This window comes from Euprymna scolopes, chromosome 36 (assembly GCF_053919585.1).
Source record: "Euprymna scolopes isolate OS-2025 chromosome 36, ASM5391958v1, whole genome shotgun sequence".
Classification (NCBI taxonomy): domain Eukaryota; kingdom Metazoa; phylum Mollusca; class Cephalopoda; order Sepiida; family Sepiolidae; genus Euprymna; species Euprymna scolopes.
The window spans coordinates 83,032,995-83,045,447 of NC_136517.1; the positions used below are offsets into that span (position 1 = coordinate 83,032,995).

General features: G+C 35.8%; 1 protein-coding gene across 1 annotated transcript in view; it reads right to left on the minus strand.

Annotated features, from left to right (window-relative positions):
• LOC145260637 (calcineurin B homologous protein 1-like) overlaps positions 1–12,453 on the minus strand; it is an 84,931-nt gene that overhangs the window by 41,852 nt on the left and 30,626 nt on the right. Inside the window, exon 2 of the mRNA XM_080118963.1 lies at positions 2,595–2,667. Within this exon, the coding sequence (XP_079975089.1) occupies positions 2,595–2,667 (73 nt within the window). The remainder of the gene's footprint in view (positions 1–2,594; positions 2,668–12,453) is intronic.

Sequence of the window (12,453 nt, forward strand, 5' to 3'; positions counted from 1 at the left end):
TAGTTTCTTCCCCAGAACCGCTAGACTTTGGAATTCCATTCCAGGTCACTGCTTCCAACTGTACTGACATGCAGAAGTTGAAGTGCAACGTGAACCAACATCTTGCTGCCCAAATTCCTACATAGTACCCCAGTAGTTGTTTCCCCCGATAGTAGCCCCCTACACCAAAGAAAAAAAAAAAAAAGGTATGCTGAAATAATCAGGGAACGCATAGAATTGCAAAAGATAGGAACTCGTGATTTCTGGAAAATCTATAGTAATGTTGTGATTAAAGGGCAATCAGTAATTCCCTCACTATTCAACAACCAGACAGTCGCATACACGGCAACCCAGAAGGCGGAACTGCTTGCCTGGTGATTCATCTCTAACTCCACTTTACAGCTAACAAACAACTCCCTCCCAAGTTTCCCTATGCGGACCAAAGCTAAATGTGAAAAAAAAAAAAATCACCCCTTCTCATGTCTGCAATATCATAAAAAATCTAGACACCTCCAAAGCATGTGGGTCTGATCTCATCCCTACTATATTAAGAGATGCTCGGCTAAGTTAACCCCCATACTTTCCAAGCTCTACAATAAATGCCTTACTGAATCTTGTCTTGCTTTCCTAATAGCTGGAAAGTAGCCTCTGTGATACCAGTGTACAAGAATTCTGGTGAAAGGACTGACCCTCTCAATTATTGCCCTGTCAGTCTCTTCCTCCTCCTCTTTGCTAAAATCTTTGAGACATTAATCAAACACTAGTCCATCACCTCACAAAAGCAAATCTCTGATAAACAGTATGGATTTAGGCAATGCAGTTCTACTGCAGATATTTTAACAACCATCTCTGAACGCATATACCATGCACTGGATAAGGTGGACGAAGCCAGAGGTGTAGTTCTTGATATATCCAAGGCAGTCTTGCATGAAAGGCTGCAAATGAAAATTAAACTGTACGGTATAACTGGATGTATACGAAATATAATTAGATCCTTCTTAGATAATAGGATCATCTAGGTGAACGTACATCCAAGCAGCATAACATTAATGCGGGAGTACCTCAGGTGTCAATCCTTGGACTACTAATATTCCTGATATTCATTAACGACATCCCTGATAATATTGTGTCTGAGATGGGTATATTTGCTGATGATACAATGCTCTCTAAGATGCACAAGGGAAGAACGGATGTACATAAATCTAAGACAATGGCAGAATCGTTAGAAAATGACCTCCAGACTTTAGTAGAATAGGAACGTAAATGGATGGTAATATTTAATGCTACTAAGACTAAGCTGCTCCCTTAACAATTATAAGACACCTCTCCAACCATAGATATCCATGACAACACCCTACCTGAAAATTCTTCCTTCAAATTCCTTGGCTTAACATTCATGGAACAAATGCATTGAGGACATTGCAAAGGCTGCTGCAAAGAAGGTGGGCTCCCTCTATCATGCTAGAAGACTACTCACACCTGAGAGTATCCTGTACCTCTACAAGGCCACCATTCACCCATTGAGTATTGTTGCTGTATATGCACTAGTGCATCTACGAGTCTCTCCCTCTTGGATAAGGTCCAAAGCAGAGTCTTCAATTTAATAGGTCCCACTTTGTCAACTAAGCTCCAACCCCTGTCCCATCACCGCAATGTTGCATCTCTGTGCTTGTTTTACAAATATTTTAATGGACTGTGCTCTGATGAACTTGTTGCATTTGTGCCCGCTCGACATACACATCTCCAACAAACCCGCTTAGCAACAAAATCACACCCCTTCACTGCTGAGGTCCCTAAATACCAGAAAGCTTTCTACTCTAATAGTTTCTTCCCTTAAACAGCTAGAATTTGGAATTCTCTTCCTGCTACCTGCTTCTCTGACTACTGGTATGCAGAAGTTTAAATGTAATGTAAACAAGCATTAATCTTTCCTAAGCCGATATGCCTTGTCAGGGCTTTACATTGCGAGTGAAACAGTCGCATTTGCAAGTGATTTTTCAAAGTGGTGACTAGAAATAATGAAACGCTTATCTTTTGGTGATTGTGTTTCTTTTACTAACAATCTTCCAAAGTTCACTACTGAGCGAAAATATCGTTTCAACTTTTGCTTTTTTTTTTTTTTTTTTTAAAACGAACAAAGTTAAATTATTTTTAAACAAAAGTTTAATAGAATAATATACTTTTTTTTTTAACGAAGGCTGTTTAAAAAAATACCTTAAGAAATTAGAATGTTTATACCTTCAAGTATCAATATAAAATTTGTAGTATATTTAGAATTACACTTAAAAAAAAAAATACAAAAAATCTTTATGATGTATATACTCGTCACAGAATAAAGATGTCATTAGGCTTCGAAATGCATTGGCATAAAGAGTCCCTTCTATCCCCTATTTGTTTGTATTCCCTTATTCAATAAATGAACCAATCTATATTTATTAACATAGTTTTTGTGACTTTATTTCCCATTCCTATTGTTCTCATTATATATATATATAGACACACACATGCTTTTTACATTAAGTGGTTTCATGTCTTGTATGCATCTACTTTCATTAAAAAAAAAAAAAAAAAAAAAAAAAAAAAAAAAAAACTGCCGAAACACGGCAATAACTTACCTTAGTACGCCATTGTTATTCTTATCCAAGTTTGTAAACCTACTGTATAACCGTGATATCTGGTTTGCTGAAACTGGAGTAAAAAATAACATTTAATAAAGAATATTTACAAGATGAAGACATTAAAAATACAAGATGGTCGCTAGAAAGCGGAAAACTTGAAGCTGTGAATTTTATTTTGTTAACATTTCTCACTTCTTCAATTTGCACAGACAACATTTTGTTTTTTAGCATCTGTGAGTGTATTGTAATATTAGTCTATGAAAAACTAAGCTATCTTTACTTTAATCTTTAAATTTGGGAATCAATTTTTAAAAGCCGTCCAACACATGTCGGCATGTAAAAATGGATGTTGAACCAAATATAATACCGATGAACATATACATATAACTAACTTTATATAGTGATGTGTATATGTTTATATTACATTAGCATGCCACCCGGCATTGCCCGGTCATAAAATATGCTTAAATATGGTGTATTACTTTATGCCGATTTCACATTTATTATTAGTCTTATTATTATAAAGTCAATTTTTTATTGATTATTATATTTTACCCATTATATAGTAATGCACCCACCCCGTCTAGGCCTAGTCATAAAATACACTTGAACGATATTTTAATTCATGCAGATTTCGTGTTTATTATTACACAGCAATTATTCTACTGATTATTAGATTGTACCCGATATATAGTATCAATTTTAAAAGTTAAAAAATATGACTAGAGTGCCATCAGCTAAAATTGAAACCAAAACAGTTCTCAAGCTTTATTTGTTACTATCCGTACAGTGTCCTTACACATAACTTGCAAAAATAATATCGCATAAGGTGTAAATGTATATTTGTGCATGTGTAGAGGAGCATTTTAAGTAGACTTACACTTGCCAGATTCCAATATTTTCAGTATCATATTTGTAAGTTTTAATCAGAGATGCTGGGTAATGATTAACCTGGCTAATTGCCACACTGATGGAATGCTTTGAAACCAATTTATAAAATGTTTTTGTACTGTTTATTTATTTGTTTATTTATTTATTTGTTTGTTTATTTGTTTCCTTATTTATTTGTTTATTTGTTTGTTTATTTATTTGTTTGTAACTTAGTGCATTCGTACTAAAGTATTGGGCTTAAGAATGAAAATGGTATCAACTAGTGTAGCATCTTATATTGGCAAGTGTTCCTATTTACTTGCCTCCTCACGAGGGCATAGTAAGACACAAGGTCGATTTTTGATGCGGGGGGAAAAAATCCAGCTCCTCAAAAAGGGGCACTCTGGAAAGGAACAAAATAAAAAAAAATGTCTCAGTCATGAAGGATTTCTCCTCCATTGACCGAGGGTAGAGAAGGTGAAGTGTAGCATCAGTAGAGATGCAAGTGTTACGTTAGCTTAATCGTATTTTTCACCCTCCAATCAAAGAGATGTGGATTCTTGGGAGAAGGAGGGAAGAAAATAGATGAAAGCATATATTTGTAGTATTTTCCCTACCCGGTGTTGCCCGGTAGTGTATTTATTTGCAGTACTTCACATTTATTTTTTTGTTGTTGTTTTGTTCCAAACATTTTTTTTTTTTTTTTTTTTTCAAAAATCAACTAACTCTGTATGAACGAATGCAGGGTTATGTCCACTTTTCCCCCAAGAAAGTAACCATTTGAAAATAATTCCAAACCATAGAAAGTATCTTATAGGAGGAATTAAATAGAATTACATTTTGTTCTTAAAATGCTGCAAAATTAAAAAGAATAAATAAAATGGCAAACCAAAATCAAATATCGATTTTATACAAAGAAAGTTATTGATGACAAAGAAACGGTAAAGAGACTGATTTTACTTTATTAGACTAGCATATAATTTATTTTCTAATGTATTTTTTCAATCTCGTGAAAATCTGTTGCTTCTGTCGAAAGTTTTAGGCAGGCATACACACATTTAAACAGACAGGTGAGATTTATATTATAGATTAGTACGGGGGGGGGGGGGTTACCCGGCGTTGCCAAAGTCTCTGACAGTACAGACAAAGCACTCTCCTTCGACACTAGCGCCCAAGTCCATGTATTTGGTGACTTTAATGTTCACCACAAAAACTGGATTGGATTCTCTACTCACACAGATGAAGCGGGCAGCACAACACATAGTTTTGCTATATCTCACTCCCTATCACAAATAGTTACGTTTCCAACCCGTTTCCCTGACCAGCAAGAACAACACGCATCACTTCTAGATCTGTTTCTGACTACAGTTCCCGAGGATTGTACAACAAATGCTGACAGCCCACTCGAGAACGCTGACCATGCAGTGATAATGGTAGAAATCGCCCTAAATTCTAGACCCAAAACTGAAGAGCCAGTGCTCAAAACAATGAGATATTATATAAAGGCCGACTGGGAAGCCATCAGAGATCTTATCAGAGATGCCCCATAGGGAAATATTTTTTCTCTTCCTGCTGAACAGTGCGCAAATGAGACCACTGAATGGTTCAAAACCGCAATGGAAGCACATGTTCCCATGCGGAAATTTTATAGCAAGCCCCACTCTCCCCAATGGTTTACTTCGACTTGCGCAACTGCCATTGCTCAAAGGCAGCATGCATACCGCAGATTTAACCGACATAAGTCCAGTTCAAACAAACAGAAGTACATAGAAGCTAGAAATAACGTTAAGAAAGAAATAGCGACAGCCAAGAGAGAATTTACTGAAACCACTAAAAAACACATCGAAGCACAAAAATTGGGAAATCGTGACTTCTGGAAAATCTACAACAGTGTAGTAAATAATGGGCAATCAACAATTCCCCCACTAACCAACAATCACCAGGTTGTTTGCTCAGCAACCGACAAAGCTAATATGCTTGCCAGTTGGTTTGCCTCAAACTCCACACTGGACCCTTCCAACCACCCCCTGCCTGATTTTCCTTTGCGGACAGACACCACGCTAGACGATCTAAAAATCACCCCTGCTCAGGTTAATGCTATTATAAAAAATCTTGACACTTCAAAAGCATGTGGACCTGATCTCATCCCAGCTGTGCTATTAAAAAAGTGCTCAGCCGAAGTAGCTCCAGTTCTCTCCAAACTCTACAACAAATGCCTTAATGAATCCTGCTTTCCGGGCTGCTGGAAAACCGCTTCTGTGGTACCAATATTCAAGAATTCTGGCGAAAGAACTGACCCATTAAATTATCGCCCCATTAGCCTCCTCCCACTTTTTGCCAAAATATTTGAGACCATTATTAATCATGCTCTAGTCCGGCACCTTACAGATGCTAAACTTCTGACTGACAAACAATATGGATTTAGACAAGCTCGTTCCACAGCTGACATCCTCACTGTAATCTCTGAACGTATATACCATTCAATGGACAAAGCGGGGGAGGGCAGAGCGGTAGCTCTAGATATATCTAAGGCTTTTGACAGGGTATGGTACAAGGGTCTCCTCAGGAAAATTAAATCATACGGTATCACTGGTAGAATACTTAGCATAATTAAATCCTTCTTAGATAAGAGAAAAATCCAGGTTGTCCTCGACGGTCGAACATCTAAACAGTGTGATATAAATGCGGGAGTGCCTCAGGGGTCTATTCTTGGACCTCTATTGTTCCTGGTATTTATTAATGACCTCCCCGACAAAACTGCCTGCTGATGACACTACACTATAACAGGCATGACAGGAAAACAAATGAACATATATCTAAAGAAATGGCAAAAATACTAGAGGATGACCTCCAATCAGTAGTGGAATGGGGACATAAATGGATGGTCACATTCAATGCTGCCAAGACTAAACTAGTTTCCTTCAATAACTACAAGAAACCTTCTCTGCCACCAATAGCAATGGCCAGTGACTCCCTGTCTGAGAGTACATCTTTCAAACTGCTTGGCCTAACGTTCACAGGAAACAGGAGTTGGAACAATTACATCGAGGGCCTTGCCAGGGCCGCTGCAAAAAAGGTAGGCTCTCTCTACCATGTTAGAAAACTACTGACACCTGAAAGTATCCTGTACCTCTATAAGGCAACCATTCGCCCATGTATGGAGTATTGTTGTCACATCTGGGCTGGTGCGTCTACTACTAGTCTCTCGCTCCTAGACAAGGTTCAAAAAAGAGTCGCAAATCCGATAGGCCCTAAACTGGCATCTAAGCTTCAGCCTCTGTCCCATTGACGAAACGCTGCATCCCTCTGCTTGTTCTAGAAGTATTTTAATGGTGAATGCTCTGACGAACTGCAGACACTTGTGCCCCCACGACGCAGACACCCTCGACAAACCCGACAGGCAGCTGAATCCCACCCCCACCCTGTAGAGATCCCTAGATGTAAAAGATCTTTCTACTCCAGTAGTTTCTTCCCCAGAACCGCTACTCTGGAATTCCATTCCAGGATCCTGCTTCCCTAACTGTACTGACATGCAGAAGTTCAAGTGCAACGTGAACCGACATCTTGCTGCCCAAATCCCTACATAGTGCTCCAGTAGTTGCTGACCCTGATAGTAGCCCCCTACACCAAAGTGGCAATGTGCCTTGTTTGGGGTGAAAATGTAATAAAAAAATTAAAAAAAAAAAAAAAAAAAAAGTGCTTGTAGGTGTGTGCGTTTGGGGGGTGGGGTAAAGAAGAACCAAAAGGAAACTTAACCCTGTTTAAATATTAAAAAAAAACGATAAAAAACAGCGATTTTAAAAATGGGGGAAAAAAAAAATAAGGTGGGGGGGGCTTGGTGACAGGTCGACTTGAACACTGAGCCTTGAGGCCCATAGGCCGAGCCTGAACACCTGAGCTACAGCGACAGTCAAAGTAAGAGCAATTAAAAAGTGAATGGAAAACATCGCAGTTTTTAAGGAGGTCAAATCGTTTACTACGGGGGGGGGGGGATAGCTCACGGTGACGTTTACATCCGGTTTGAATCCAGTTTCGCTTTTATTATACAAAAAAGACGAATCTATATGCGCCGATCCAAAAATGTCGAATATTTAACGTTTCAAAGTAGGGCAAATTAAATAGAGAGGCGACCACCGTTGTTAAGTCGTAGATATTATCATTTAGACATGATATAAAAAGTTTTAAAAATGAGCGACGGTCTCTAGAATCCGCCAGAAAAAAAAGCCTTTTGAAGACATACACAAAAAGCGAACATACATACATACACACATTTTCGCTTTTATATATATAGATCATATTATACTGGATCCAATATATAATAATGATTTAAAAAGTTAAGTCTTGTGCGCCACCACCGAGAATAGAAACCAAAATGTTTAGCTTACGATGTACTTTTTCCTTTGATGTTAATGCCCGAGCTATGAAGACATGTTTGCTGTAAGGCTAAAAGTTGAAACATGAACCAATAGCTATTACATTACACATGCATATTCGTAATGCCGTCATTTGAACTTCACCTGGCAAATTTCATTTCTTTAATTGGAACACTTTTCACTGATTTTCCCCGGCTAAAACTCAAATATCAAGTTTCGTATGGGTTCGAATATTAAATTTCATCTGTAGACCAAAAACTGACAGAGGAATTTGGTAGACAAATTTTTTTAAACAAATATATATATGCAGACATAAATATATATATAGATAGAGGTTTGTGTTTACTATAACCTTATTACACAAGTATAGATCATGTAGAATATCTGCATGAACATAATTACACATAATAGTTAACTAAAGATGATCATAAAAAAAAAACGAAAAACTGATTAGAGTTTGTGTTCCTTTATAGAAGCGCTGGTTGAGTTTGAATAAAATAAATACGTATTAGATACGTTTGAAGCGGAAACACGTTAAAAAAAATAAACATTTATTTTAATTCTTAATTATAATTCTTCATCACCAGTTTGTCTTTTTTTTTTCTTTTCTTTTTTTTTTTTTTGCCATGTTGCTGTTGGAGCATAGAATCAGTAGAAGTCCGTTTCTTGTTTTTACGGTAGTCTTTTCAAATGTCGGAACGGTGCGTTGGTCACGCTGAATTCACGTTCGGGTTTATCTTCCTTGTTTGGTGATCAAGTGTATCTTCGAAATATATTTATAAATTTCAAACAAAATAAATATTTGTTTATTTTGTAATAATGCATTATTTTGGCTTCAAACATATCTAATATGTATTTTATTTTTTTTTTTTTTCAAAAATAGCATTTTCATGCATTTCTGTCTCTACCTCTACTATTACATCAAAGTCAGAGAGAGAGAGAGAGAGAGAGAGAGAGAGAGAGTCCATTCCTCATAGGTTCCGAAACGGCTGAGCCTATCTTTTGCAAATTTCACACAAAACTAATTTATATGTTTGCCAGTGTTCTTTAGACAAGTCTTGTACAGAAATTCATCTGATAAGTATCAGGAATCAGAAAAAAAAAAAAAAACTTCATCTTCAGTATGTTTTTCTTTCTTATTTTTGTCATGTTGTTGGAGCATAGAATCAGTAGAAGTCCGTTTGTTGTTTTTACGGTAGTCTTTTCAAACGTCGGAACGGTGCGTTGGTCACGCGGAATTCACGTTAGGGTTTGTCTTCCTTGATAGAAGCGCTGGTTGAGTTTGAAGCCAAAACAACGCATTATTAAACAAATAAATAGATATTTATTTTGTTGGAAATTTATAAATATATTTCGAGGATACACTTCCACTCCATCAGTATGTCTATCTTCGAAATATATTTATAAATTTCAACCAAAATAAATATCTATTTTTTGATAATGCGTTGTTTTGGCTTCAAACGTATCTGATACATATTTATTCTAATTGATAAGGAATTAACTAAAATGGATGCTTAAAAGGATATGTAAATTAGCTAGATCTCGATACATCTTCTATCATTATATGTAGTCTGTTTTTTTAAAATAGTCAACCATTTAGGAGCCTATTCGTGACCAGACACACACCTTTATATTATACATAACTATTAGAATAGCAAAATTTTAAAATAATGAGAAAGAAGTGAATCATAATCGAATGTTAAAAAAAATAATACATAAGTCGATTAAAAAAATCACGAAGTGTAATACAACCCAAAAAAAAAAGTTAACACTTATTTTATAACATCCAAATAGTGTTCACTTTTTTCTTGGGTTGTATTACACTTCGTGATTTTTTTTTTTAATCGACTTATGTATTATTTTTTAACATTCGATTATGGTTCACTTTCTCATTATATAAATATATTAAATCCCCGAAACAGTGTCTCATGGTAAACAACTGATGATCTCTTAAAAAAATAAATTATTATTGGTATTATAATGAATTCGAGAGAGTAAGCTGATGCAGTGATTGCAGGTGATTAAATGACTTACTGACTAAATAGTTTTCTAACGAATGATAAAAAAATATATTTTTTTTTTGTATAGTCTTAAAGATTAAAAACTTCGAAGACTATTACACACACACACACACACACAATTTACGTCAGTGTAAGCTCTCAGAAATCAAGGGACCCTTTTTTGGGGTTAACATTTGATTTCTCTATATGAGACACAGATATTCGAGTGTTCAATTAAAGCTTTACATCTCAAACGTTGAGTTAGTAAAGTAAAAAAACATTAATTTACCACCTGACGAAGGCCAGAGGAATAGTTGGCCGAAACGTCGTGAAACAACAACTAAGAAAGATGAAGATAATAGTCCGCAATAAATAATACTCATCTCAATAAGGAATTCCAATTAAATAATGCATAGTAATTTTCCAATTGATCAGTTAACTGTATTATAATACATCTTCCTTACAGTCTCTTGGTCTTACCGAATTCCAGAACAAGAATTCATCTAGTCTGGTGGAGTGTCCTGTTTAGTGCTGTTACTATAGGTAAACATCACTTGGAAAAGGTGCACCATTCCTTGTCAAAACCAGTGTGGGTAACCATATCAATGGGTTTTATCTGGATACTATGTTATTTTTAGTGTTTAGTGAGGGTTTACTTCTAAGAGGAAGTATCCTCAAGACGGATTGTCCTGACAAACCCCTGTACATAGAAACCTTAAATACACAAGAATAGCGTCTAGTAGGCATTCAAGATCTGTGTATGTGTGTGTGCGTGTGTGTGTGTGTGCATGTATACGTAGATGCGTGTATGTGTATGCGCGTGTGTGCGTGTATGCGTAGATGCCTGTATGTGTATGTGTATGCGTAGATGCATGTATGTGTATGCGTAGATGCGTGTATGTGTATGCGTAGATGCGTGTATGTGTATGCGTAGATGTGCGTGTATGTGAATTCAAATAAGTGACACATAAGAAATGTATTAACCTGGAAATGTGTACATAAAATTCTGTTAAATGGAGACCTTTGTTCAAATATCTGGGCTAAATACACACGACACTGTGAGAGTATTGTCCATCAAGGTTTCACAGGTTGAGAATCGTGTCTAAAAATATTAGCGTTCGAACCAGTTGTCAGTATCGGACGGACATTCTCTTTCAAATAGGAAAATGTAATAACCAACCCAGGTCGCAAAGTTGGTAGATCAAATATTGGAGTCGGAAGACTCCTGAAATTTTAAAGAACTAACTCTGGATTAAAAAAAAAAAAAAAAAAAAAAAAAAAAAGAAGCTCTTCTATAAGATATATATATATATATATATATATATATATATATATATATATATATATAAAAAATTACAATAAGTTTACCAAGGTAATCAAAATGGTAAACTTAAAATATATTATAAATATTAAAGAGTTAATATTTACAGGTAAAGTAATCTCAACCAGATGTAAAAGCTCAATAAAACCGAAAAGGAAATAGAGCTTATATGAACAAATGATTAATAAAACATGTTAAAAGACATCTTGAAAAAGAGTGAAAAACATTTAATTTAACAAAAAAAAAAAGGAAGCATAAGAGATATATATATATATATATATATATATATGTGTGTGTGTGTGTTTGGTAAGAAAAATAAACATTTGGATCTTAAAATGTAACCATACTATGATTCTTTTATATATGCTCTGTTATATTTAACAAATATTGAGCTTCTAAGCAAAACGAATGAAATAATAGGGGGGGGACAGACAAAAAAAAAAAAAACATGTATGTATGTATGTATGTTGAACCACCGGTTTTCGTCTCAGATCACTGAAGTTAAGCAACGTTGAGCCTGACTAGTATCAGATAGGTGACTGTTTGGGAATTCTCGGTGTTGTGCTCTCCGCTTATCTTGGCATTGTTTCCAGTCATCATAAACCTCTACTTGCCACTGGTATTGAACAACACTGACTCAGGAGAGGTGCGGCTGAAGATTGCGCAACTCATGCCAAAAAAATTCCACACACAGGCACCCTTAGAATGGCTATCCATAGTCTGTCAAGACTAAAGGAAGCTACCATGTATACATATGTATATACTAGCAGAACCCATCTCATTAGATACAGCGGAGAAAGAATAGTAACATCTTTTCTGCGAGCAAAAGATTATAAGGAAAAGAACAGGTCATCCCCACTAGATTACAAAGTCGATTTTGAACCCTATCATCGTAGGACAGTGTTCTTAACAGCATCTCTGCAAATGGGGAAGCAGTACTTCATCTTTGACCATATCTGATAATAATATATATATAATATATATGTAATATACTGTGAAAGCAAAATCAAGACTTCAAAAAAGGTGTTGATGGCAACAAAAAATGTATTTCATTTTACGTTACAATTGTTTCCATGTCCAATCGACAATTTCAAACATTATATCATTTGAAAATTTTTAAAAACCAGCATTTCTTCAGACTTTATGAATAAAAACACTTGACAATAGAGCATTTCTGAAGAGAATATGAGGTGGCATAATGTGCCCCTCACTTGAAACCACACCAAAGACCATAACTATGGCTACAAACTTTTTCATCGTCCTGAGCACGTTCCTGTTATTTGTGGCAATCC